Raw genomic sequence first — 27,008 nt, forward strand, 5'->3', positions numbered from 1 at the left:
AAAAAGTGGTGTATGCATCTGGAGTTCATTTGCAATGGCAAGAGGCCCTGGTGTGCCCATACTCTCTGCCTCTTGTTTCTCAAATAAATGTATTTTCCACTGCATAAAAGGCCATGGTGGAAAAAACAAAAACCCTGTATCTGTACACACTCATAGCAGTGAATCAAAATCAAGGGCGCACTGTATTACACTTGATTCTAAAAATCAAGTCCATGTAACAGAAAGGCTTGAAACAGAATATTTCTCAGAATTCTTTTTAAAGAAAACCCCAAGGAGATATGAAAAAAAAAACCCACAAATGATCAACTTCATGCATTTTATTGATAGTCTATATTTTAAATCTGCAGTATGACATGATACATAGGGAAAGCTTCTTCCTAAAGATAGCTATTAATAATCAAACCAGATTTAATATAACCGACCTTTCAAGGTCTCATTTTGCATTAAACAAGTTAAACTTTAGCAGGTGTAAAGCACTGTACAAAAAATGGGTACATTCTCAAAATTTAATTCAGGGCTTCCCAACCAGGAGTTTGCTGGATAAATACTAGAGTTTTGTTCAGGTTTAAAATGAAAGGAAAATGAGAAACCAGATAAAGCAAGCCAACCAAGTTCACTTTACTTTGTGCTCCTCTCTGCTTTTTTAAAGTATCTCCCAGAGGTCAGGAAGCCCTGGTTTAACAATCACTTTAGTCTTTACAGAACATACATTTATGTGCTTCATGTTCAGACACAAAGGCAGCCTTTGTTACCAGCCCTTCTCATGGGCTTCCCAGATCTTTTAGGAATCCAAGTAAACTATACCAAAGCAGCTCTTCCTGGGAGAAGACAGGCACAGATCCCTAACAAGCCAACTGAGTACCTACGTAACTGACACCTAACCACAGGGCCCTAAATATTTAAAGGCAGCATGGGGGCGGGGGGGGGGGGGACAAATGGAGCTATCAAGAGGTAAAATCCAAACATGGGACACTTGAAATGCAAATCAGTTAAAAGAATCCAATAGGGCACTAAGCAGTTAAGGCTGGGCAGCTGGTTCAACTGTAACTTGGTATTGGAATCAATCAGGAAGATGAGTTACTGAGAGGAACCTTGAAGTAACAAGGCACAGTGGTATGGTGGGGTTCACTTTCATCATGTCTCTTGACAGCTACCACTCAAACCTCGTGACTATTAAGCAGCTATGAAACTTTAGTAAACAAGCCCTAGTTAAAAAAAAAAAAAAAAGTCATCTTGCCAAGCGTGGTGGTGCACACCTGTGATCACCACTCAGGAGGATCCTGAGCTCCAGGCCAGCCTGGATATAGTGAGAACCGGTCTCAGACCAACGAAACAAAAACCCTATCTCACTTTAATTCTGGGTGTTGATCAATATGCCTCTCTTTAAGATTTGAATCTAAATGTGGATATGAAAGCATTCACAAAACTGACAACTGTTTTTTTTTTGGGGGGGGTTCGAGATAGGGTCTCACTCTAGCCCAGGCTGACCTGGAATTCACTCTGTAGTCTCAAGGTGGCCTTGAACTCTCAGGGATCCTCCTACCTCTGCTGGGATTAAAGGAATGCGCCACCACGCCCGGCTGTTGGACAACTGTTTTAACTCCTAGCTAACTTTAGACCTTTGGAAACAAACTAGGGTTAACTGATTAAACACTCACTTCCTAGGTATATTGGTATTTTTAGAACTGCTGTAGTATAAAGGGCTAGGGATGTGGCTTGGTATAATCCTTGCCTAGCTTGCACAAAGAGCTGGGTTTGACCCACATCAGTGCATAAACCAAGAGCAGTGCATACAACCCTAACCCTAGCACTTGGGAAGTGGAAGCAGGATTAGGAGTTCAACAAGGTTATCCTTGCCTACCTATGAAGTTTAGAGTTCAATGCCAGCCTGAGCTACTCAGCCCCTGTCTCCTAAAATGTTCTGGTAAAGGACAAGGGTTCTTAATTTCAGAATGCTGTGTGTGGTGATGCACACCTGTAATCCCAGTACTTCAGAGGCAAAGACAGGAGGATTGCCCAAGTTTGAGGCCAGTTTGGTCTACATTTGAGTTCCAGTCCAACCCGAGCTACATAACAAGACCTTGTCTCAAAGAAACAAAATAATTCATGATGCTAAAAAAATTTAAAGGGCAGGAACTGAACTCAACAGCTGTTTTTATTTGCTTAAACCAATTAAAAAAATAAATACTAGTTATTTAGATCTTGCACTTTAACTTCCCAAATGAAGCATGTTACATCAATTTACATTTCCAAAATTTAAAAAAGAACTAATTACTAGTTAATGAATTACAACACTGTTATTGAGTATTGAGCATACTGAAATATACTAAAGGGGATAAAACACACCAGCACTTTAATATGTGCCTTTTCAACCTCTTGTATTACTAAGGTATAGACACTCCAGAAAGTAACAAGCAGTACAGTCTTATAAGACTAGTAAATAAAAGTGCCCTGCAAACAAAACGTGGCTTCTATGTACTTGATACTGGTAAAACATTTGACAGGGAAGCCAGTAAGGTAAAACAAGCAAACAAAAAACTAAGGCAGATTATAATTATTTTCATCCACAAAATACAGGGAGAATAAAAAAGTATCCTCCATCTGTAAAATAAAAATGTTAACCACAAGGTGCCACTGTATTAAAGCAAACTGTTAAGAATGGCCTTTTAATAGGTATTTTGCAACATTGACCTCCCTATCACATGGGTATTTTGGGAATTGACCACGACTCATAGAAGCAGGTGGTTAAATACAAAGCAGTCGAATGTTAACCTTTCATAAATATGAGACACTGACAACAGGAGAGAATACTTGGCACAGAAAGAATGTTTTCCCAGGTGGAAAACCCACATTACTTGAGGTAACACAGCTAACCAGTTTCCTAAAGTTTGGATGAATTCTAATAATCCCATTCCTAAAGATTGTGTGTCTATCGCCAGGCACTAAAGGTTTTCTTATGAATTGTACAATTACCTACATTCCAACACTAATGTGAGCAGCTCTCTTAATCCTCACCTCCATTGACTCCACTGAAGTATAACATATTTTCAGAGAAAATATTCCAAATCAATACAGCTCTTCTAGTGTTGCTATAAACAGCCAGCAAAATTTTAACTTAACTTGTTCAATTTTGTTTTCTAGTACTAATAAAACTCAATATTGTCAGCTGTGTGAACACAACACTGCAAACCTTTCACACTAGTGAATTTTAAAAATTGAAATTTGAAGGAATTCAGGCTTTAGTAATTCTCCCTATGCTTTGAACAATGTAATCTCACATTTTTAAATTATTACATGAAATTCAAAGTAGATCTTAAAGACCAAACCTTTCTGTAATAAAGAAAAAGTGCAAAGATAAAAAAATGTAATGTACAGTCTTATGCAAGAAAACGTGCCCTCGAAAATAGATGTTGGGATACTAGTGAGGAAAAATATTGATTTCTGTTCTCCACTGTACACTTGATACTTATACAACCTTGTCTTTAATGTCCACAACACAAGTATGTATTAGTCATGGACTCTGCAAAGTAAAAATGTAGCAATTTCCACTAAAAATACTCTACACAATCCAATGGATATGAGTTATATTGAAAGAGGGGCCCATATGCACATTGAATAAGTGTATTCTACTGGATGTTTCTGAAAACCTGTTTATGAATAACTTTACCTACATTCATTACCAACTTCCTGCTTACTTCAATACTTGACAAATCAGTAATACATTTTGGGAGGTTAGGGAGGTACTAGTTGTCAACTTTCTTTTATGCTTAAAATGTGCTGCAACTGTCTTTAAAGTACATAAAATAAACACCCCTATATAGAACATTTTACTAAGAGGAAAACTAATTTGATTTTAGTCAAATAGGACTAGCCCACAGATTTGATAACCAGAGATTATACCCTTAGGAAAGGAGACAAGGAGGTTCACAAATATAAAGGAATTCTGACTTTTACATGGACAACTCTTTTTAAAAGATAAAATGTGTTACATAAGCGCCATAAACAGTGAATTCTGCTTATATGAAAAAAATAAGTGAAGCTTTGTTTGGACATTATTTCATTGCAAGAGCAGTACATATCCTTAGTAAACAACTACCATATTTACAAGTTAATTTCCTTGATAGTAAGGTAGGACTGAAAGCTAGAAGAAAACAAAATAATGAACTCTGAAATAATCTTACAGCTAAGGTGATAACAGTGATGGTAGCCAGGTAACTTCTAAAACAGACTTGTTTAATTTGTAGAATATTTGACTAAAACTGGGTAGTTAAGACTGTTAATGGACAAGGACATGCTTTAGACTTCTTCCAGCCTGCTGGCCCCCCCCAAAAAAAACAAATATCTGCTCCACAGTCAGACTAATTCAAACCCCAATTAGCCTCAAAAGAGAAAAGAGGCAAGAATATTGGGGCCATCATGAATCTATTCTTAATACTAAGAAACCAGTAAAGTGCACATCCATAGTGAGTCAACAATCTCAGCTTCAAATATGGGCAGCGCAATTAAAATTTGAATCTCAAACAACCTAACATGACTCACTCTCAGCACAAGATAAAAAATCCCTCAGTCATCAACAGGTCTTTAAATGTGACATTAGATCTGTGCTAGCTTTAGTAATGAAATATTAGCAAGTGTGCACTAGTACCTTATATGACAAATCTCAAAAACAAGCAAATTGCTATTTTTTTCTGTTAGCACGCACATGGGTACCAACTGAAATTATTAAGAGTGTGTTTTCCCCCTCTTTCCTCCATCCTTTCTTTTGAGAAGCAGATTTGTAAAAATATCAATTTAACTTGTGCTAGGTGGTAGTGGTTTGTTACAAAGGAAGCTGATCTTCTCTTCATCTACACACGTAGAATACCAGGTCAACGTGCTGCTGCTCTCACCAAACCAGTGCATGCCTGCATTACTGTCATGAAAAGTGTAAATTCTTTTTTTAACTCCCATCTTTCACTTCCTGCCTAAATCCAAGGGAAAATACATGATTTCATAATCTTTAATGCAGTGTGATTCTGCACGGTCCTTCCCTTTTCATGTCCCAGTAGCTGTTCACACATACATTAAATATAGATATGTTCTGCTCTTGACATCTACAAACTTACAAAAGCAGCTTCGTACTGTTTGGTGTGGTTTTTTACTATGCTGGCTCACAAAAAGCAGTTTTCTCATTTCTAAGCATGGTGCTTTACAATTTTTAATGCATTAATACAACAGTGCATTGGAAAAGTACTGAGCCTCTACAAAATAGCTTTACATTTTTAAACAAATGAATGTGTTTTTCACTTACACAAGCATAGGCTTTTTAATATTTCCACAAGATAAATATCTCAATTAAACTATAAGCTCACTCTATTGTGTGCCACAGTGATGGGCTTAGGCCATCATTAGTGTTTACACTGACATGTCCAGTATCACCTAGTCTGAAAGGTGAACAAATATTCAGAATGTGACTTTGTGTTACCTAATGAACTGGAAATGGCATAATCATAATTACTTATGAAACATATAGTGTAACTTAATCTTGAGTGGGACTTTTCTTCGTGTCTCTTTTATGGACTGGGAAACTTTAAAAGGGTCAACATGATGTTGAAAGGAGCCACTCCTAAGGCAGATCTTAACAAAGGAGAAACTGACAAGTGTATATGGATAAATTATCAGTAACAGAGATACTAATGATTCACCTGGTACTGAAATCAGATTGTTAAGTCCTAAAATATCACTTTTTAAGTATCCCTTTCATCCTGGAAGAGAAATTAAAAGACATAATTCCTTCAGAAAGCAATGACTCAATTCAGGTTCTTACATTTAAGCAACACTCAAAAAAGTGGACATTAAGCAAATGATTCCTGTTTGCCCATCACTATTCTTGCTACACAGCTGAGTCCAGATCTTAATTAAACAACACTTTCTCTGTTCCCAGAAGCTAAGACTGCTCTGCGGCAAATAGGACAAGTGGAATTCTCAGATAACCAGCGGTCGATGCAGTGGACGTGATATTCATGGGAACAAGGTAGTTTCCGAAGTTTGTTGCCTTCTGTATATTCTGTAATGCAAACACTACATGTTTTTAATGCATCATTTTCACCAAAACTTCTCATTGCCAGGTTGTCAATCTGTTCTTTGGTGAGTCCTCTAGGTTGGTCATCATCATCCTCATTTAAAAGGAAAAACTGAGCCAAACTAAGGAAGGGCAAAGAGCCACTTTCATCAAATGTGACTGGGGCCCTATGCCGACCTTCTCTCCTGGCCCCTGCTGAGCCAGATGAGGAACCTCCTTCATTGCTGCCTTCAAACACCTCTGAGCTACTTTCTAAACTTTCACCACTAGAACTGGGACTAGGGCTGGAGCTGGAACCAGAGCCACTACCACCAGTGTTCCCTCTTCCATTCCGTGATTCTGCCCTTTCTGTACTTCGACTTGGGACTGATGCACTGGGTTCTGAATCACTATCACTGTACATAAAGTAGCTTAGCTCACCAAAACCTGTCATTATCTGCCTTAACATAGTCTGAATTGCAACAGATGTAGTCTCACTTAGTCCGGTATTTAAGATTCTACGAATAGGGATCCTGATGGTACTAACATAGGTTCTCACGCCTGCCCGTTCAGAACGTGAAAATGTACGCCTAAAACCTCCTCGTTCACTTTCATAAGTGACAGTGTTATTTGGTGTCTGAGACCTTGACCGAGTTCTACTAGCTATGCTATCTCTCTGCCGATATTCTCCAGGACGAACTCTTCTTACTTGAAGGTCAAGGACTATGGTTGGAGGTCTCTGTCCCAATCCTGTAGATTCACCACTGCCAGCTGGGTCTGAAGAACCTGTTCCTTGAGAAGCATTTCTTGATCCAGAAGCTGCAAAAAGGCCTCTGCTTAGCAATTCAGGCCCAGTTATTTGTTGTCTCAAGGTCACATGGTGCCGGGTTCTAGAACTGCCCTCAGTCTCATTTACCAAAGGGTGTTCAAAAGTCTGAGATGAGATACTATGATGAGATCTTCGTGGAATTTCACTTGTTGGATGCAGAGGTGACCTACTTCTTTCAGCCCTTGCTCTGGTTCTCCGATGGTCTGGGCTTCTGCTTCTGGCCCTCCTCTGACCTCTTGTGGGTGGCGCTTCTGTTAATGCTTCAGTTGAATTTCGTTCTGACCGAGATGGTCTGGCAGATGTTGATTCAGATCCTACATTTTCCACTTGCCTTTGGCTGTTGTTTTCCACATTTTCTCCATTAGGACGTCTTGTAGATGGTTCATTTTCATTCTCTGGGGTTTGGCTCCCATTATTACGATTAACATTTATTTCTAAACTGAATCTAAAATCACCACTGTTTGGATTAGTCCGGCTCACTGCTCTCCAAGACTGGTTTCCTCTCTGACCACTTCTTGTGGTATTTCCAGTTTGTCTGACAGAGTTAAGCCAGTCTATTATAGAGTCACCATTGGACACATCATCCGAGGCATCGCCACCTGTTTAAAAACAAAGGAGAAAAAGAGAAATAGTACTACTAAAATTAGGGCACTTAAACCATACCACTCAAAAATGTTTGTAATGAACAAATAAAAAATTCTTAAGCCAGGCATGGTGGGGCACACCTTTAATCCCAGCACTTGGGAGGCAGAGGTAGGAGGACTGCCATGAGTTCAAGGCTACCCTGAGACTCCATAGTGAATTCCAGGTCAGCATGAGCTAGAGTGAGACCCTACCTCGAAAAACCAATAATAAATAAATAAATAAATAGTTCTTAATAAACTTCACATTTATAAATCTTTGCAAGCTTTACTATGTAAATTTGTTAAGTAAAAAGCAGGAGAAGTTCAATTGTGTCTGAAAAAGAGCTAATCCTAGAGAAATTAAGAATTATTTTATTTTTGGAGGCTTCTAGAAGAAGCGAATTTTCAATACTTCATGTTAAAGAGTGTAGAAGATATTTGTGGGATTTTCAAAAAGCAACATTTTTTAAGCCCACTGTCAAAGTACTAACATAACATACTTCCTAGTTAAGGTACAGTACTAGTATTTTGGTTCAAATTATATTTTTATCAAATTTTTACTCTATATTACTTTGTCTAGGTGCTTAGCTTAAGTCTATTTGATAACATGAAGTTATTTTTAAAATACAAGAATACTGTGCTGGAGAGATGGCACAGCATTAAAGCTACTTGCTTACAAAGCCTGATGGCCCAGGATTCAATTTCCTAGTACTCATGTAAAGGCAGATGCACAAAGTGGTACATACATCTGGAGGTCATCAGCAGTGGCAGGAGGCCCTGGCGTGCCCATCTCATTCTCTCTGTATCTTTCTCTCTCAGATAAAGTATTTTTTTTTTAACCCAAAAATATTGGGCTGGAGAGATGGCTTAGCAGTTAAGGTGCTTGCCTGTGAAACCTAAGGATACAGGTTCAATTCCCCGGTACCCATATCAGCCAGATGCAAATGGTGGCACATGCATCTGGAGTTTGTTTGCAGTGGCTAGAGGCTCTGGTGCACCCATTCAAATTCTCTCTTTCTCTCATTCATAAATAAATAAATAAAAAGAATATTGTAGCCATAGCAAAGTAGAAAGACTAATGGGTTGTAAGCATTTGTTAATATCATTAAGATTTTAAGCCAAAATGAAAATGAAGATACTATCAAATGTACAACCCAAACCAAGCCCAACATAGCACATATAACAGTATGTTCAAGAACCAAGTTACTACCATAGCACTTAGGTCATACATTGAAACATCCTATGTCCTTCTGTCAGGGAAGCACTAGACCTGAGGTTACAACAGGGTTCCTCAGTAACAAGACTACTGAAAGTTTGAGCCAATTAATTCTGGAAGTTGTGCTGTGCATTGTAGGATATCAGAAGGGTTGGCAACATACCTGGCCTCTGTCTGCTAAATTGTAGTAGGAAACTCTGCTGTGTCAACCAAATGTATTTCCATACATTGCCAATACCATCCAAGGGGAGTAAAATCATACCCATTGAGTTGTACTAGCATAGACACAGTGTTTTTGCTGGTAAAGTCACATTAATATATAAGGAGTTTAAAAGGAAAGTTCAAGGGAAGTGGAAAGCCAAGGGGAGGAAAATCGCATTTAAATAGGCCATTTCTCGCTGTGGCCCAATTAACACAAACAACCCAAAGGTGGGCAGAAAAAAAAATGCATGCTGACAGTCTCATCAAATATCAAGAAAATGCCACTTCTCTTTGTATGAGTAGTTACTTAAAACCAATTTTAATTGTGTCATTTCTGGATAATCTCTGGTTGACATTTACTATTATGATGAAGTTCCTATCATCCCATCCTCTACCCACCTCCCAAAGCAAAATATACCTCTATTTTCATCTGAGGTTGGTGGGGGCGGACCCTCTTTAATCTGCTGTAGTCTTCTCAGCAACTCTTCCTCAGTACTTTCACCTGAAAAGTTTAACAGTGTTCACCAAATTGCAAATGACAACCAGTTTTTCTTTCTCTTCCTCCCCTCAACTAGTTGTGTTTTTTTTGGGGGGGGGGAGTGAGACAGGGTATGTAGCCCAGGTTGCCCTCAAGACTGTCCTGCCTCCTCCTGTGCAGCTGTGTGGTTGTGCTACCAATGCCCAGCTTTTTAAATCTGCATTTTAAACTGACTTGCCAGAAGCTATGCGGAGTAGTAACAGCAGGCCCAGAAATCCAATTAAGGAATTCTGGTTCAAATCTTCTACTGTTGGTTTGAAATACAATGGCTTGCAGGATGTGATGGCACATGTTTTTAATCCCAGCACTTGGGAGGCTGAAGTAGGAGAACTTCTGTGAGTTTGAGGACAGCCTGAAACTACAGAGTAAATTCCTGGCCAGCCTGAGCTAGAGAGACTCTACCTCAAAAAAATTATATATATAGGCTCTCATTATAATCACCACAGCTAGCTCTGGATTACAGTTGGGACTCAGTGATGACAAAACTAGATGAAGTCTGACCTAGAAACTATTGGTTATTTCACACCTGAAGTAAGGCAAGAATGAAGATTAAGAATAAAGAAATTGTTCAGCTCCATTCTTTTTAAACCACTTTATGAAAAATTCATGTCATTCATAATGTCTATGTCATAGTATCATTCTAGGTAATGTACATATATAACTTAAACTATATGTAGCATACCTGGAGTGCCTAATAAATTGTTATCTCTCATAAGTCTATAATCTTCTTCACTCAGGTTATTTACAAATTGATAGAAAGCTTCTTCCCGATCCAATCGGTCCATTTGACTTCTGCGCTGTGCTGCAGACTGATCACCACTTCCTTTATCATTAGAATCTGAGTTTTCCATCTTGATGAACAAGTGGAAAATTATCTAGAAGAAAGGAAACCAATTTTGAGAAAAAAGTCACTATGCATCACAGTAACATTTTTATTTACATGAAATCCCAAATACAGGTTGGAATGTGAATTTTAAGATCTCAACTATATGAAATGTCCTAATAGTCTGGAGAAGCACTGTTATACTAGGAAGACCAGATCAGAGGTTGGAGAACTCTAACCCTTAGGCCAAATCTAGCAATGCTGCCTATGTTCATTCTCCTTGTCATACAAAGACTTTTTAAATTGGGGAGGGATGGTGCCAGGAAATGAACTCAAAGACTTGCATGTATGTATTCCTACTACTGAGATATAAGCTGGGCTCCTGGATTTATGTATGCTTTTTTTGAAACACACTGTCTCATTATGTAGCCCAGGCTGTAGTCAAACTCATGGTTCTCCTTCCTCAGTCTCCTGAGTGCTGGGATGACTGATGTGTGCCATCATGCATGACTAATTTCACATTTTAAAGTTTACAGATTTTATTATATTACAGATGGAAGTTAAGACAAGGAAGACAGAGTTCATGCTCTGGTTCCCAGAAATGGAGAAAACCAGAATGTAAGAGAATGAAGAAATGTAGAGCTCGTGCCTAAGAGATGACAAAGGGGGGTTTCCGGAAATGAAAAAGCCCCTGGTTTCACATTTTTAAAGGGTTATAAAAGGGTAATTTATAATGTGTGAAAAACTATATGAAGTTCTCATTTAAGTTTTCATAGTTTTACTAGCATTTACTGTGAACCCATGGTTTTATAGGCAGCTGAGCAACTGTGACAGACTCCAAGTGGCACTCTCATTGCTTTGTGCTGCTGTTGTATGCACCATAAGTTGCCATGATACAATCGTAACTTAGTATTTCAAGAACCACGTGTATCACCATACTGTGAGTTTAAAAAAATATGTATCAGTACACACTCATGTCAACTGAAGAAAATCATGCTTAAAGGCAGAGCAAAGGACAGTCTTTTCATTAAAGTAGATGACAAGGGCTGCATTTAATATTTAGATGCTATAAATGCACTAAAGTAATATAACTGGTACCACTAGAGTGAAACACTTGTATCCAAAGCCCATACAAGAAAGCTAAGGTCTGAAAAAGTACAAAATTTGAGGTAAAGGCCCTAATCTAAAATCTGTTTTCATAAAAATAAAATGAAAACGAGGATTCAGCCAAAGTAAGTTCACAAGATGGGCGTGGTGGTGCACGTCATTAATCCCAGTCCTTGGGAGGCAAAGGTAGGAAGATTGCCATGAGTTTGAGGCCACCCTGATACTACATAGTGAATTCTAAGTCAGCCTGGGCCAGAGTGAGACCTTACTTCAAAAAAAGTTAGAAAAAAAGTTCCCAAATGACTTGTTTTCACCCAAACAAACGAAGTCATTTGTAAATGAAACTGTGTTTGAGTGTAAAAATGTGTCCAAAGGAAATAAAATTCAATAATAGAGTGCTTTTCCTTTGCTAGTGATGAGCTGACAAATGTGTCAGTATTCAGTTGTTGCTTACTCAGAAGTACGATTATTCAAGAAGTTTGAAGTAACTCTGTTCAATTAGAACCCATGAACTATCTGTATGAATAAACAGGTAAGATTACTTTTTTTAAGATAGAGTTTCACCTAGCAGCCCAGGCTGGCCTTGAACTCTCAATCTTTCTGCTTCAACTTCATGAATGCTGTAATTCCAGGTGTTTTAAAAAAGTTGAAGCCAGGCGTGGTGGCACACACCTTTAGTCCTAGCACTCAGGTGGCTTAAGTAGGATAGTCATTAAGTTCAAGGCAAGCCTGGGGCAAGAGTGAGCATCAGGTCAGCATGGGCTACAGAGAGATCCTACCTTGAAAACACAACAAACACAGGCTGGAGAGATGGATCAGCGGTTAAGGCGCTTGCCTGCAAAACCTAATAAAACAAATCCCATTCCCCAGTAACCACATAACAACAGATGCACAAAGTAGCACATGTATCTGGAGTTTGTTTGCAGAAGCTACAGGCCCCAGAATGCCCCTTCTGTCAGCCTTTGCTTGCAAATAAACAGCCTAAAAAAATAGGTTGAGGGGGCTGGAGAAATGGCTTAGTGGCTAAACACTTGCTTGTTAAACCTAGGGACCAGGTTCGAAGCTCGATTCTCCAGTACCCACGTAAGCCAGATGCACAAGATGGTGCATGCATCTGAAGTTCATTTGCAGTGGCTGGAGGTCCTGGTACTCTCTCTGTGTCACTCTCAAATAAATAAATAAAAATAAACAAAAAATTTTTAAAGTAGGTTGAACAAACAATTCTGCACAAACTGTTAAGATGTTTTAGAAATGAAACAGTAAAAACTACATGCACACGCCTTTGATGCCAGCAGTGGGAGGAGGATTGCCATGAGTTTGAGGTCACTCTGAGACTACATAGTGAATTCCAGGCCAGCCTGGGCAACAGTGAGAGCCTGCCTTGAAAAACCAAACAAAAGCCACCACCACCAACAAAACTACATGTAGAATGATGGGAAAATGTTTCGAAAATTTACAAAGCTTATGAAAATGCAATGTTATAAAGTCTGTGATTATTCATTATATTATTCATCAGAAGATACTATGCTAAAAATACTGAAATTCACCATACTACAAAACCAGTAGTGTCAATGGTGAACTTTCTCTTGTGGATCCTCAGTTCTATTGATTTTTTTTGTTTTTGTCAAAAATCATACTGGGTATGGTGGTGCATGCCTTCTTTAATCCCAGTACTTGGGAGGCAGAGGTAGGAGGATCATCATGAATTCAAAGCCACCCTGACACTACATACTGAATTCCAGGTCAGCCTGAGCTAGAGTGTGACTAGAGCCTCCCAAAGCCAAAAAAATAAAAATAAAATAAATCATGACTTGATCCACCAGGTAGTACTTTTGTTTTTATAGAAGATCTCGCTTCATACCCCAGTCTTGCCACAAACTCAACAGCACTCACACTTCAGCCTTTCAAGTACCGAGATTACAAACAGAAGCCACATGTAGCATTTACATGGCTTGATATTGGTTAAATTTTATTGTGATTCATGGTACTCAGGGCAAAGATCACATTCTTAATGAGAACACTTTCAATTTCTACTTTCAAACTACAAATGGCTTAGGAAATTGGCTTTTGCTACCAAGTTGATAATGTTTCTTAATGAATAACAAGAAAAGCAATGTTTCCATACAAAACTTCTGCCATGGTATAGTCAATGCAATTATAACTAGCACTAGCACCACAAGCTAATCAAAGAAACAAATCAATTCCCTCAAATGCTTAGCAGTTATTTTCTGGGCTTAACTTCAGTTCCAAAAGCATTTTTTGATGCCAATGTTAAGCTAAATGGGAAGTGAAATTTCTCATTTCAAAATTCATTTACTGTGTAGCTGAGGAACACCTACCTAGTCTAGGTGGAAATGAAGATATTTTCTTGCAAAGCTTGCTTGCCTATATTCAATTTCCCAGCACCCAAATAAAGCCAAAGGCTAAAAGTGGCACATGCAGAACTAAACATAGTGGTGTGTGCCTCTAATGCCACCACTGTGGAAGCTGAAGTAAGAGAACCCTCATGTAGCCTGGGCTACAAACTGAGTTCCAGGTCAACCCAGAGTTCAAGTGAGATCCTGCCTCAAGACTAAAAACAAGTAGCCGGGTACACACCTTTAAACCCAGCACTTGGGAGGGAGAGGTAGGAGAATGAATTCCAGGTCAGCCTGGGTTAGAGTGAGACCCTACCTCAAAAAAACAAAAAGTAGCACGTGCATCCAGCATTCATTTCCAATGATAAAAAATCCCAGTAAGCATATACCCACACACATACAAATAAACAATGTATATTTATTTTATCTTTTTTTTAAAAAAGGACTAGAGAGATTGTTCAGTGGTTAAGGCACTTGCCTGCAAAGCTAACCACTTGAGGTCGATCACCCAGTACCCATGTAGAGCCAGATGCAACGGCACATGCATCTTGAGTTTATCTGCAGTGGCTGAAGACTCTGGTGAGCCCATTCTCCCTCCACCCCACTTGCAAATATATATGTGTATGTATTTTGGTTTTTGAGGTAGGGTCTCTCTCTAGCCCAGGTTAACCTGGAAATCACAATTGTAGTCTCAGGGTGTCCTTGAACTCAGGGAAATCCAGGTGTGGTGGCACATGCCTTTAATCCCAGTTCTCTCAGAAGGCAGAGGTAGGATTGCTGTGAGTTCGAGGTCACCTTGAGACTACATAGTGAATTCCAGGTATGCCTGAGCGAGAGTGAGACCCTACCTCAAAAACCAAAAAAAATTTAAAAAAATTAAAAAAATTTACCAATTGGATGACTAAGCCAAAGACACCTTTATTAAATGCAGGTAACTCAAAACTAGGAGATGGCATAAAATAATGTTCTGGATTCACACAAAGGTGTACTGAAATTAAAAAATATGTTGCTTTGCATATCATATTAAAGATAATAAGACTAAATAAATAACCCATAGCAAAAGCACAAAGCGCAGGAAGAATCTGTCCTGAGAGTTCACAGATAAGACAAAGGTTTTAGCTAATACTAGTTTGATAATAAATCAGGCGTGGGATTTTCCAGCTCTAGAATCCCCTCCTCCATGAAGAATCTGTTCTCTTTCTTTAAACCCTTTAAAAAGGCTAGGAGTGGTAGCACTCGGGAGGCAGAGGTAGGAGGATCAATGTGAGTTCAAGGCTATCCTGAGACTAAATAGGGAATTCCAGGTCAACCTGGGCTACAGCAAGACCCTACCTTGAAAAACCAAAATGAAAAAATAAGAGACATCAAAGTAGAAGTTAAAAGTGGGACTAGTTGGGAAGAAGAGATTCAGTGAGAGAGGAGGAAGGACAAGAAGGTAACGGGGGTGAATGTGATCTAAATACATTCTGTGCAGCTGGAGACATGGCTTAGTGGCTCAGGTACTTTGCCTGCAAAGCCTAAGGACCCATGTTCTGGAATAAACCTGATGCACAAGGTGGCACATGCGTCTGGAGTTTATTTGCAGGGGCTAGAGGTCCTGGTGTGCCTGTTCTCTCAATCTGCCCCCCCACAAATAAATAAATAAAATAAAAAGTATTTTAATAAAAATACATTATATACACATATAAAAGATTGTTGTGGGCAGGATAGGTAGCTTAACAGTTAAAGGTGCTTGCTTGCAAAGCCCGACTGACCAGGTTCAATTCCCCAGTACCCAAGTAACCCATATGCACAAAGTGGTATATGCATCTAGAGTTCATTTGGAGTGGCAGGAGCCTGACCCCCTCAGAAATAAATATTAATTAAAAAGTGTTGTAAACTGAGTCATGTGTGGTCGTATATGCCTTTAATCCCAGCACTTGGGAGACAGAGGTAGGAGGATCACCCTGAGTTCAAGGCCACCCTGACACTACATAGTGAATTCCAAGTCAGCCTGGGTTAGAGTGAGACCTTACCTCGAAAAACCAAAAAAGGAAAAAAAAGTGTTGCTAGGCGTGGTGGCTCACTCCTTTAATTCCACACTCAGGAGGCAGGAGGAATGCCGTGAGTTCAATGCCACCTGAGAATACATAGTGAATTCCAGGTCACCCTGAGCTAGAGCAAGATCCTACCTTGAAAAACCAAAAAAAAAAAAAAAAAGTGTTGTAAACTAAATTGTGTTTAAAAAGAATATAACCAGAGCTGGTCGTGGTGGCGCATACCTTTGTTCCCAGAACTGCAGGGAGGCGGGGGGGGGGGGGGAGGCAGGAGGATCACTGTGAGTTTGAGGCCAACTACAGAGTTCCAGGTCAGCCTGGGCTAGAGTAAGACCCTACACCTCAAAAAAACAAAACAATAACAAGAAAGGAACACAATCATAGTTTCAAACTAGAGCCAAGAGCTGGAGAGATAGCTCAGCAGTTAAGATGCTTGCCTGTAAAGCTTAAGCACCCTCGATGCCCCAGTATGCATGTAAAGCCTGATGCACACAGTGGTGCATGCATCTGGAGTCTGTTTGCAGCAGCAGGAGGCCCTGATGCCCCATTCCCTCTCTCTCTGCTTGCATAGTATCAAAAAAAAAAAAAACAAAAAAACAAAAACTAGAGGCAAGAATTGAAAAACTAGGGAAGCTAGTAATTCTCCCTTTGGGGAGGGGGGAAGTACTGCAATACATTTCTAGTTTATCTAGTAAGAGAAAAGAGAGGGATGGGGTAGAGCCTCCTGGGTATAGTCCAGCAGGTACAAGGCCCTGGTTTCCATCCCTAGCACTGAGGGGCAGGAAGAGCAAACTTGTTCAATATTACTGGGAGACAGGATCTTAAATCTTTTCATTTCATTACCTTATTCTCAAGGTGTAACATTTTTGTGCACAAGCCATGTACTTGTGCACATCATTAGCTTCAGACATTTTAAGCAATCATTTTTTCAAAAGATTACCAATAAAGCATAATTCAGAGATCATTTAGCTCTCTTCCTGGTTATGAAGCTTTACTGATCACCCTATATGGGATCTTTCTCACCTATAACGCCCTTGATCCTGACGATTCCATGAAGTAGTAATCACCACCTCCATTTTATAGGTGAGAAGCAAAAGCATGAGAGAAGGAGATTTATCAAGACTATGTGGCTAAGAAATGTCCAGTAACTAAATCCAGGTATACTGATTTCATACTCAACGTGCCTCCAAATATATCCCAAGATTCCATTCTGTCAATCCCAACAGAATTGACTACTAAATCTCACCAAGAGATTTTTAAACTTTGTTTAGTGTATGCACTAAAACTTCCAAAAATAAAACCTATCATTTTTCTGTGATACTGAGGATTGACTCCAGGGCCTTGTGCATACTAGGCAAGCAGTCTACCACTGACCTATAACCCTAGCCCACAAGACATCTGGTAGTTCCACCTTCTGACTGGGGGGATATATGTATCTACAATTCTAACCATTGGAAGGAGGTAGAGAAATTTTTAGTTAAGATGCCTGCCTGGATTTCATATCAAGTTCTAGGCTTGCTTGGATTACATAGAAAGACCTTGCTTCAATAATAATCTCAACTTTCTTATAGTCACTATTATATATGCTATATGCTACTATATTTACTCAGTTCATTTAATTCCCTAGACCTTGCAAAATATTTATGTTGTGTTAGGGTAAAAAGTCACTTATATTGTTTAGTACTTACAGGCTAAGAGACCTAGGGTCAAGCATAAACACACTCATATTCAATTGACATACTACATCATAATACCTAATTAAAGATTCATAAAGGCTAGGCATGGTGGCACATGCCTTTAATCCTAGCACTTGGGAGGCAGAGGTAGAAGGATTGCTGAGTTCAAGGCTAGCCTAAAACTATATAGTGAATTCCAGATCAGCCTGGGCTAGAGTGAGACCCTACCACAAAAAAAAAAAAAAGTGATAAGGCATCTAAAAGTTTCTGGTTTCTAATTTATCTTTTTGACACCAAGCCTTGCTATATAGCTCTGTCTTGTCTGTAGCTCACAATGTAGACCAGGCTGACCTTGAACTTGAAACAATCCTTTTGCTTCTGTCTATAGATTACAGGGATTACAGATGTACGACACACCATGCTGGCTAGAAAATTTTTAGTAAAAAATTGTTAACAAATCAGACAATAAAAGTGAATTATCCAAGTTAAATGCTTGTGTAAATACCAATTTAAAAATAAGCTTTAGGGCCAGATGCAGTGATGCATGCCTTTAATCCCAGAACTCCACTCAGGAGGCAGAGAGAGGTGGGTCACTGTAAATCTGAGACCACCTGAGACTACAAAGTGCATTCCAGGTCAGCCTGGACTAGAGAGCAAGATCCTACCTTAAAAAACCAAAAAAATAAAACTTTAAGAGCTAGAAAAATGGTTCAGTGGTCAAAGGAACTTGTTTGCAAAGCCTGACAGCCGAGGTTTGATTCCCTAGTACCTGTGTAAAGCCAGATGCACAAGATGGTTCATGTGTCTGGGGTTCACTTGGAGTGGCACTGGGCCCTGGCACTCCCATTCTCTCTTCCCCCTTCTCTCTCTGCTTGCAAATAAAAAAAATATTTAAAAAATAATATGCTTTACCTGTTAAGCCTGGAAGAAATTATATATTTTTTAAAAGTGGGGGGCGGAGGCTGGAGAGATGGCTTAGCAGTTGAGGCACTTGGCTGCAAAGTCAAAGGACCCAGGTTCAATTCCCAAGGACCCATGTAAGACAGATGCACAAGGTGACACATGCATCTGGGGTTTGTTTGTAGTGGCTGAAGGCCCTGGCATGCCCATTCTCTCACTCTATCAAATAAATAAAAATAAATTTAAAAAATTTAAGAAGCAGCTCCCACCAGACACAAAATGGCCTGGACATCCATGACCTCACAGTGCCTGACACTACCTACACAAGACCATCATAACAGGAAGAAAAGATCATGACATCAAAATACGAGAGAGACTGATTGACAAGGGGAGGGGATATGATGAAGAATGGGGTTTCAAAGGGGAAAGCAGGGGGGGGATGGAGGGCATTACCATGGGATAGTTTATAATCATGGAAGTTATTAATAAAAAAATTTTGAAAAAAAAAAGCAAAGGGGGATAGGTAGGAGTAAGGAATTAAAAGCAAAAGGGGATAGGTAGGAGTAAGGAATGAGTAACCTGCCATCATCAGCTACAGTATGCTGGGTATTTTTAACTTTCTCATGTGTTCATTCCATTTTTTTTTTTAAAATCATAGACATCAACATAAAGGCATGTGATAGTATCATTTTGTTTTAACAGATCATTAAAAGCCTCACAAAGGGACTGGAGATAGCCAGGTGTAGTGGTTCACACCTATAATTCTAAGGCCAGCCTGGGCTAAAATAATACCCTGCCTCAAAAACTAAATAAATAAAAATAGAACTAGAGATATATACCTCAGTGGTAGAAAGTATTTGCCTAACATGCACAAAAGGCTCTGGGTTATTCCCAGCACTGCCCCCAAAATATTACAAAGTAGGTAGGAATGTTAAGTGATTTCTGGCCATATAATATTAGTTCAATAATACCATCACCAAAATGGGGGGGGGGAAGCTCAGTTTTTAAGAAGTTAAATCAGGGTAGAAGAAATGGTTTAGCAGTTAAAGTGCTTGTCTGCACAGCCAAAGGACCCAGGATCGATTCCCCAGGGCTCATGTAAGCCATATTCACAAGGTGGGGCATGCATCTGGAGTTCGTTTGCAGCAGCTACAGGTCATGGTGCGCCCATTCTGTCTTTCTCTGCTTCCTTCTCTTTCTCTCTCTCTCTCTCTCTCTCAAATAAATATGTAAACAAAAAAGGTTAAATCACAAGCAGGCCTGGTGGATCAGGTCTGTAATCCTAGCTAATTGGGTAGATGAAGCAGGAGGATATTGAGTTCAATGACTGCCTGAACAACTTAGTGAGAACCCCCATCTAAAACTAAATAAAAAACTAAATAAAATGTAAAGAGGGTCAGGAATACAGCACAATAATAGAGCGCATGCCTAGGATACTCAAGACCCTAAGTTCAGTAACCAGCACCACAAATATAAAAAGTTAAATCATAAAGAACAAAAATTGAAATTAGGATATAAAGTACCAATATATAAAGGTAACCGAAGTGTTCATAATTCTTCATATGTAGAACCCTTAATTAAAATGTCTTGGAATTTGTAATAGACAAAAATATCTGACACCAGTTCATTTTTCATTCTACATGAGCAGTAAGGGAGACTTTAGCACTGTGAAAAGGAGAAAGTGATCATGAATTCTAGTGTCGACTATAACCCGACTACGAAAACTTAGCCAATTCCTTTAATATCCTGTGCCTCAGAATTTCTATCAACATTACAGTATTAGATTAAATCTACAAGTTGCTTTCAGTTCTATCAATCTGTACTGTAATAAAATAGTCAAGGCCACATTACAGCATCAAGTCACAAAAAGCTTATTAACAAAAACATCCAGGATTTAACCTTAGCTGTGCTTTCCTGTCAATTGTGATTTTCATCATATATATATATATATATATATATATATATATATATATATATATTTTTTTTTTTTTTTAAGTTCTTTAAAGTAAGCAGAGCAGGAAGCAGAGCATGGTGGCTTCTATCTTTAATCCCAGTATTCAGGGAAGGCTGACGTTAATAGGCTAGCTATGAGCTGGAAGCCAACGGGGGCTACAGAGTGAGTTCCAGGTCAACCTGGGCTAGAGTGAGAACTTGCCTGAAATGATTTTTTTGTTGGTTTTTCTAGGTAGGGTCTCACTCTAGCTAGCTAAGGCTGACCTGGAATTCACTATGTAGTCTCGGAGTGGCCTCGAACTCATGGTGATCCTCCTACCTCTGCCTCCCGAGTGCTGGGATTAAAGGCATGTGTCACCACGCCTGGCTCAAATAATTTTTTAATGAAATAAAATAATTAAAAACAGGGCAGGGTTGATGTTTTACTACCTTTACTTATTGCAAGATACATCTCATCAATCACATGATTTGCCGAGACTGTCCACCAGTGGTCTATCCAGTATGCCAATACTGCAGACCCTACCACAGCAACAAGATTATACACTACCTGAATAGTAATGGTAGTTTAGCTTTGCATACATTATACTATCTTTGTTACTTGTAAAGGGCATCTGAAAAAACATATTAAAAAACATCTCTCCTGTTTAGTCTCTTGGTAGGAATTCTGATTACTACAGTTCTATAATAGTTACATTGAAAGGGTATTAAGAACTCCAGTAAGGGAAATTGAGGGGCAGAAGATCATGTTATGCTGCCTATCTATAAAATAAAGTTAGTAGGAAACCATTATGGTGACATTTCATCTTACTTAAGTATTTTAATTTAGACAGTGAATTTAATTTTCAATTACCCAGTTCATGTTCCTGCATTATTGTTCTATTATAGTACATCAGAATTTTTATTTCCATGTAAAAACAACCTCAAAATATCGGGGCTGGAGAGATGGCTTTGAGGTTAAGGTGCATGCCTGCAAAGCCTACGAATCCAGGTTCGATTCTCTAGGACCCATGTAAACCAGATGCACATGGCGGCACATGCATTTGCAGTGGCTAGAGGCCCAGTGGTGCCCATTCTCTCTCTCTCTGTCTCACATAAATAAATAAAACTCAAAATATCAATAAGGCTCATGTATTTACTATTAAAAGTGATTAATGTAAACCCAGTGATTATTGGCAGTATTGGTATTCATCAGTTAATGAAAATCTAAGGCAATAACAAGATTTGAGCCTGAAGGGATGGCTCAGCAGTTAAAGGCACTTGAAAGCCCGGAGTTCAATTCCCCACTACCTAGGAAAAACCAGATGCACAAAGTGGTACATACATCTGAAACCCACTTACAGTGGCAAAAAGAAGCCCTGACATGCCCATTCCCTCTCTCTGTTTGCAAATGAATAAAAAAGTATTTTTTAAAAAGTAGTAAGATTTCTCATCAAGCTGGGCCTGATGGATCAGTAATCCCAGAGCTTGAATGGCTGAGGCTAGCCTGAGTTACACAGCAAGACCCTATCTCAAAAAGCAAAACAGCTTTTTTTAAAAATGAATGAAGCCATTTTTTAAACTTGTTTGTTTTTTTAGAGGTAGGGTCTCACTCTAGCCCAGGCTGACCTGGAATTCACTATGGAGTCTCAGAGTGGCCTCGAACTCACAGCAATCCTACTACCTCTGCCTCCCGAGTGCTAGGATTAAAGGTGTGTGCCACCACGCCCAGCCAAAGCCAATTTTTAAAACCAAAATTACTTGACCAGATAGACAAGGTAGCTCATGCCCACATTCCAGCACTTGGGAGGCTGAGGCAGGAAGATTAGTACCACAAATTCAAGGCCCGTCTGGCTACTGGGTGAGCCTCTGCCTCAAAAAATATCAAAACCAAAATAACCACTTGACCATAAAATGTTGGCATATTACCCTATACCAAGTGCTACTATTTTATTTAAGAAAACAATTTAGTATTTAAGACCAAACATGTTGACAAGTGTCCTTCCCAGCTATATAGGAACATGTGTGTCCACATATCATTGGTTTGTCCAATACTTAATAACCTTTTATACTTGTACTTAAATTATTAAACACAAATCCCTCCCCCCACGCAGGGAGTACCATGCTCATCTCCAAATTCCATTAGACTTGTCACAGCTGTGCAATCTGTAGTTGCATAACTACCATCAGTGTACATACATATATGCATAGATGTGCTATCTACAGATATTTGTCATACATACATACTGGTGTTATGATTAATCTTGGGTTGAAGCACTGTAATATGAGAGAATACAGAGCAAAATGAGAATTATGTATTTCAGGTAGAAAACCAGGAGTTCAAATGTCTATAGACTCAAAATTGAAGTATCTTTTTAAAAAGTCATGACTGATTAAAAGAGAAATGAATTACTTTATCATCTAGAAAACGTCCATATTCAAGGCTGAGAAAAAATTTTGCTGGAGAGATAGTTTAGTGGTTAAAGCATATGCCCGCAAAGCCAAAGGACCCAGGTTTGATTCCCCAGGACCCATGTAAGCCAGATGCACAAAGTGATGCATGTGTCTGAGGTTCGCTTGCAGTGGCTAGAGGCCCCGGCATGCTTATTCTCTCTCTCAAATAAATAAAATTTTTCTTAAAACTTCAAGTTTTTGAAATGTGTTAGACACAAATGCCAAAGTACTACATGCACAAAAGAAAACATAGCCACCATAGGTAGTACCCCAAAACTTTAGCATTTCATTGGTTTATGTTTGACAGTCTGGTTTGCTACCCACTTTATGACAATCAAAGGAACTGGACACTGGTCAGTGGTGTATTCTATTTCTCAGTTCACCTATGGAGAAATTACACTGGGGCTGGAGCTGTAGCATAGACAAATAGAATGCTTGCATAGCATTCAGGAGGCTCTGGGTTCTATGCCCACATAAAACCAGACATGGTGGCACTTGCATGTCACCCTAGCACTTTGGAGGTGGAGGCAGGAGGATCTGAGGTTCAAGGTAATCCTCAGCTACACATGGAAGGGCAGCAGGGGTTACATGAGACCCTGTCTCCACACACACACACACACACACACACTCTCTCTCCCTGTTAACTCACAGTGAAATGCATGTTCACCAACCTGAAAGGTATGTATCAACCATTATTAAGACAATTTTTTAAAGTGCTTTAAATTTGTTTTTGTTCTTTGAGATAATCGCACTATATAACCCTAACTGGCCTGGAATTCACTGTGTAAACCAGGCTTACTCAAACTTGCTATGATATTCCTGCCTCTGCCTCCTGAGCACTGGGCCTAAAGACCTATGCCAGTATGCCTGGCTTCCATTTATTTTAAATTAACTTTACCATATTATATCAAGTACCAACAGTTGCAACCAGAATCTTAACAGACCCCAAAAGTTTAAGTGATTGCTAGATAAGTCTCACCTGCTTCACTAAGGCAGACTACTTTTTAGAGATAATGAAAGATTTAAAAAAAAAAACATTTTTTTTTTACTTATTGGCAAACAGAGAAATAGAGAAAATGGCCATGCCAGGACCTCCAGCTGCTGCAAATGAACTCCAGATGCATGTTCCACCTTGCAGCTGGATTTATGTGGGTACTGAGGAATTGAACCCGGATCAGTAGGCTTTGCAAGCAAGTGCCTAAACTGCTGAACCATCTCTCCAGCCCCCTAATGAGAGATTTTAATGCAGCAAAACCTAGAGATTTATTCCATTTCATTTTTATTAAATTTTGAATATAACTAGACAGCAAACAGAGGCATTTAAGTTTGGTGACTTTAATGTGAGACAGATACTAGATTTACAATAACAGCTCCACAGTTTACTAGTGACACATTACTTAATCTCTTCTCTGAGTCTCAGTTCCTTCTGTAAAAGAGTCAACATCCACATGAAGGTGTGGTTGTGGGGACTATAAAATAACACATGCCAAATAGGAATTATCACATAAGCCTTCAAGAGAAGTTAGTTATGAATTTATCTAACTATCCATCTCAATTTGCCTGAGACAATCCAGTTTTGCACCTGTTGTCCAGGAATAATTATTAATGTTCAATTTACTTTTAAAGTGTCCTGATTAATACGATCAATTTATGTGGCTAACTTACAGTGTTAGAAGTAATTCCAACTGCAGTATTATGTTATCAATTATGACTTCTGGATCTTGAAAGGGGAGAATAAAATACTACATAAATGTAAATGTTCCCATTCTACTGGTATTTCAGCACTGGTGACTTCCAGGTGCCAGAAAGAATCACTCTTTCAATTTCCAGTGAAAAGTGCCCATTCTCGTCATTAAGAATGCCCAGTATCAACTAACATATTATCAATGAACCCAGCCAACCACAGGACCTGCAAAACAGAATATGTGAAAACATGCATTCTACATATAAATTATCAGGAGACGCAACAAAAAATAAATTACCTGACTGTTATGACATAGTATTGAAATACAATAAACAGGATTTTAGTTTTCTTCAATTCTGCTCTAGAAAAAAAAAGAATCCATTATTCTTCCTTGTTTATAAAATACACATTTTCTTTGAAATAAGACACATCCTTACAAACACACGTTCTATGTATTTTAGTGATATACACACAACCCAACATAACTCAATGTTAGTATGAGATCTGGGGCAACCAAGGTCAGAGGGAAACGAGAGTTGATTATAAAACTTCCTTTAAAGGCCAAGGGGCAATCTACCTTTTAATATAAGCTTGCTTTAAATAGGCCTTTCCTTGTCAGACCAGTAATTATTTTCAAATTCTAAGAGTCACTTTCAAAGATGTATCTGGCACTTTACACTGGCCCAAGAAAGGACCTAAAGTTTTAAAAATTATCAGAACATCTTAAGCTAACAAATGGTTGACACTTTCCAATAAGATAAACTATCCTAAAACAATATTTAAAAAGGTTCCTGGCTTAGTCTTTCTAATACTTAACCAGTATTTTCACTTTAGAAAACTGATTTGACCAGGAGGAAGGCCTGTAACTATGCCTGCATACTCAAGTCTTTCAGAATTAAACACGTATCTGATGGAGCGATATGAGTAGTTACTTGGACATCATGAAGAGCCAAAGAAGCAATAGCAGATTTATTTATTTTTCCTCTATTCAACCATCCCAAAGCAGTGCAAATAGTTCTGATTCACGATATTCAGACTCTTTATTTACAGCAAAAAAAAAAAAAATATATTGTGGGCCTTGAAAATGGTAAGTGACAATCTGATATAAATACCTGGGCCCCAAAACGGGGAAAATAACCTAAATAACCAGTCTTCTAGGCCTCAGATTCCCGGACTAACCTGTGGAATAAGTATGGTGAAACTGTCCAGGGAAGGAACGTGGCTGTCTCCTCCATCTTGAAATTAATCAGCATAAGGGAAAAAGGGACTGAGTATTCAGGAAGCAGAAGCCCAACCGGTTAATACTAGTTACTAAGCTAAGGCGTACGTGGCAGGTACCGCCCGGCAGACGCCAAGACCCTAAGGCTCTTTTTGAGGGGGAGGGGTTGGGTTTCAGGCAGTTTGTATGGAAATTAAGTTGTAAATAAATTGGCCCAATTCCCACCCTAACCCAGGGAAAACCAACTCGCAACTGGTTTTCCCTCCGGTTTAGGGGGAGAAGGGATTCCCCCCCAGTAATATCTGGCAAAGGACACACAAGAGTTAAAGGAGTAAGGAAGCAAGCCACATTTGTCCCAGATCCTGAGGGAAGATTGTCATCGCGGCCCCAGGGGGCATCTAATTGGTAATGCTCTACGGCAGGGTTCAAAATGGGGTTTTGCAAACCCTGGGAAAATTTTCTAAAAAGAGTATCTCACTTAGAGCAGCCTGTGCCCCCTCCATTTTCCCTAACCAAAGCCGGACAAGTAAAACGCGGGGAGACGAAGGAAAACTCCCTGTAACAGAGAAACCAAAAACCCGAGAGCCCAAGATTCTCATGCCTAAGGCCAAAACTCGCAAATCGCCTCCTCCGAATCCTTAAGCCTCCAGAAGGCCGGGCTCAGCTCCGGGCCACGGAGAGGAAGTCCTACCCACCTCTTCCCCTTCTTCAATGAACCCGTCGACTTTTACCACCCAACTAAAATGGCAGCGGCGGCTACGCCACGGAGCCCCCCGCAGGAACGAGGCCAGGCCCGGAGGCGGTGCTGAGCCTCAGCCGCAACCAGTCACTCGGGCCATTTTGAGAGACGCGGTAGCCGCGGCTCTTCGATGTTCCTCTAGCTAGGCATTCACGTCTCAGGATTCCCACGGCTTCACTTACTCAGTTTCAGGGTCAGGATGTGACTCTTTTGTGTCTGCTGTCGCCGCTGAGGCTCCCCGCGCCTCCGCTACCGCCACTCTCGAACCCGCCTCCAAGGAATCTCTGCTCGAGACCCGCCTCTAGCCCGGTGCCTGCTCCGAGACGTTGCTCAAGCAGCCATTATCTTCCCCATTGTTACCAAGCAGTGACAGGAAACGACTGCCCACAACAGGAAGTGATGTTGCCGCGTCCAGGCTCCGCAGCCCCACTCCCAGCCTGTTAGCCAATCCCAGTCGATTCTTAGAAAGGGCTCGAGGGGCTGAGAAGAGGGACAGCAGACGCCGCGACGAGGCAGGCGGCGGTTTGGAAAAGGAAAGCTGCTGTGACGCCCACCATGTGACAGGCCCCACCCTCCTCCGCCATTTTGAACTGTGGCGAGAAATTCGCGTTCTGAGAATTGTGGGAACCTTGGCTTT

General features: G+C 39.7%; 1 protein-coding gene across 4 annotated transcripts; it reads right to left on the reverse strand.

Annotated features, from left to right (window-relative positions):
- Positions 1 to 302: 302 nt before the first annotated feature.
- On the reverse strand, positions 303 to 26,775 carry Rlim (ring finger protein, LIM domain interacting). 4 transcript variants are annotated; one of them, XM_045140082.1, is made up of 6 exons: positions 26,554 to 26,775; positions 25,593 to 25,648; positions 24,712 to 24,774; positions 10,130 to 10,322; positions 9,328 to 9,411; positions 303 to 7,468 (listed from the first exon to the last, which is right to left on the reverse strand). In XM_045140082.1, the coding sequence occupies exons 4-6, from the start codon at positions 10,296 to 10,298 to the stop codon at positions 5,898 to 5,900; spliced, it is 1,824 nt and encodes a 607-aa protein (XP_044996017.1). In that variant the 5' UTR covers positions 10,299 to 10,322; positions 24,712 to 24,774; positions 25,593 to 25,648; positions 26,554 to 26,775; the 3' UTR covers positions 303 to 5,897. The 4 variants fall into 4 exon arrangements, with proteins under 4 accessions (XP_044996017.1, XP_044996016.1, XP_004667046.2 ...); XM_045140081.1 differs by lacking the exon at positions 25,593 to 25,648 and having other exon boundaries at positions 26,554 to 26,774; XM_004666989.2 differs by lacking the exons at positions 24,712 to 24,774; positions 25,593 to 25,648 and having other exon boundaries at positions 26,554 to 26,774.
- Positions 26,776 to 27,008: the final 233 nt, after the last annotated feature.

This window comes from Jaculus jaculus, chromosome X, assembly GCF_020740685.1.
Source record: "Jaculus jaculus isolate mJacJac1 chromosome X, mJacJac1.mat.Y.cur, whole genome shotgun sequence".
Lineage (NCBI taxonomy): Eukaryota > Metazoa > Chordata > Mammalia > Rodentia > Dipodidae > Jaculus > Jaculus jaculus.

Excerpts from the sequence above, each read along its gene's own strand:
- Rlim (XM_045140082.1), bottom strand. The coding sequence starts at position 10,298 with ATGGAAAACTCAGATTCTAATGATAAAGGAAGTGGTGATCAGTCTGCA. Across the intron at positions 9,412-10,129 it reads CAATTTATTAGGCACTCCAG|GTGAAAGTACTGAGGAAGAG; the intron begins GTATGCTACATA and ends TAAACTTTTCAG. Across the intron at positions 7,469-9,327 it reads AACCTCAGATGAAAATAGAG|GTGGCGATGCCTCGGATGAT; the intron begins GTATATTTTGCT and ends GTTTTTAAACAG.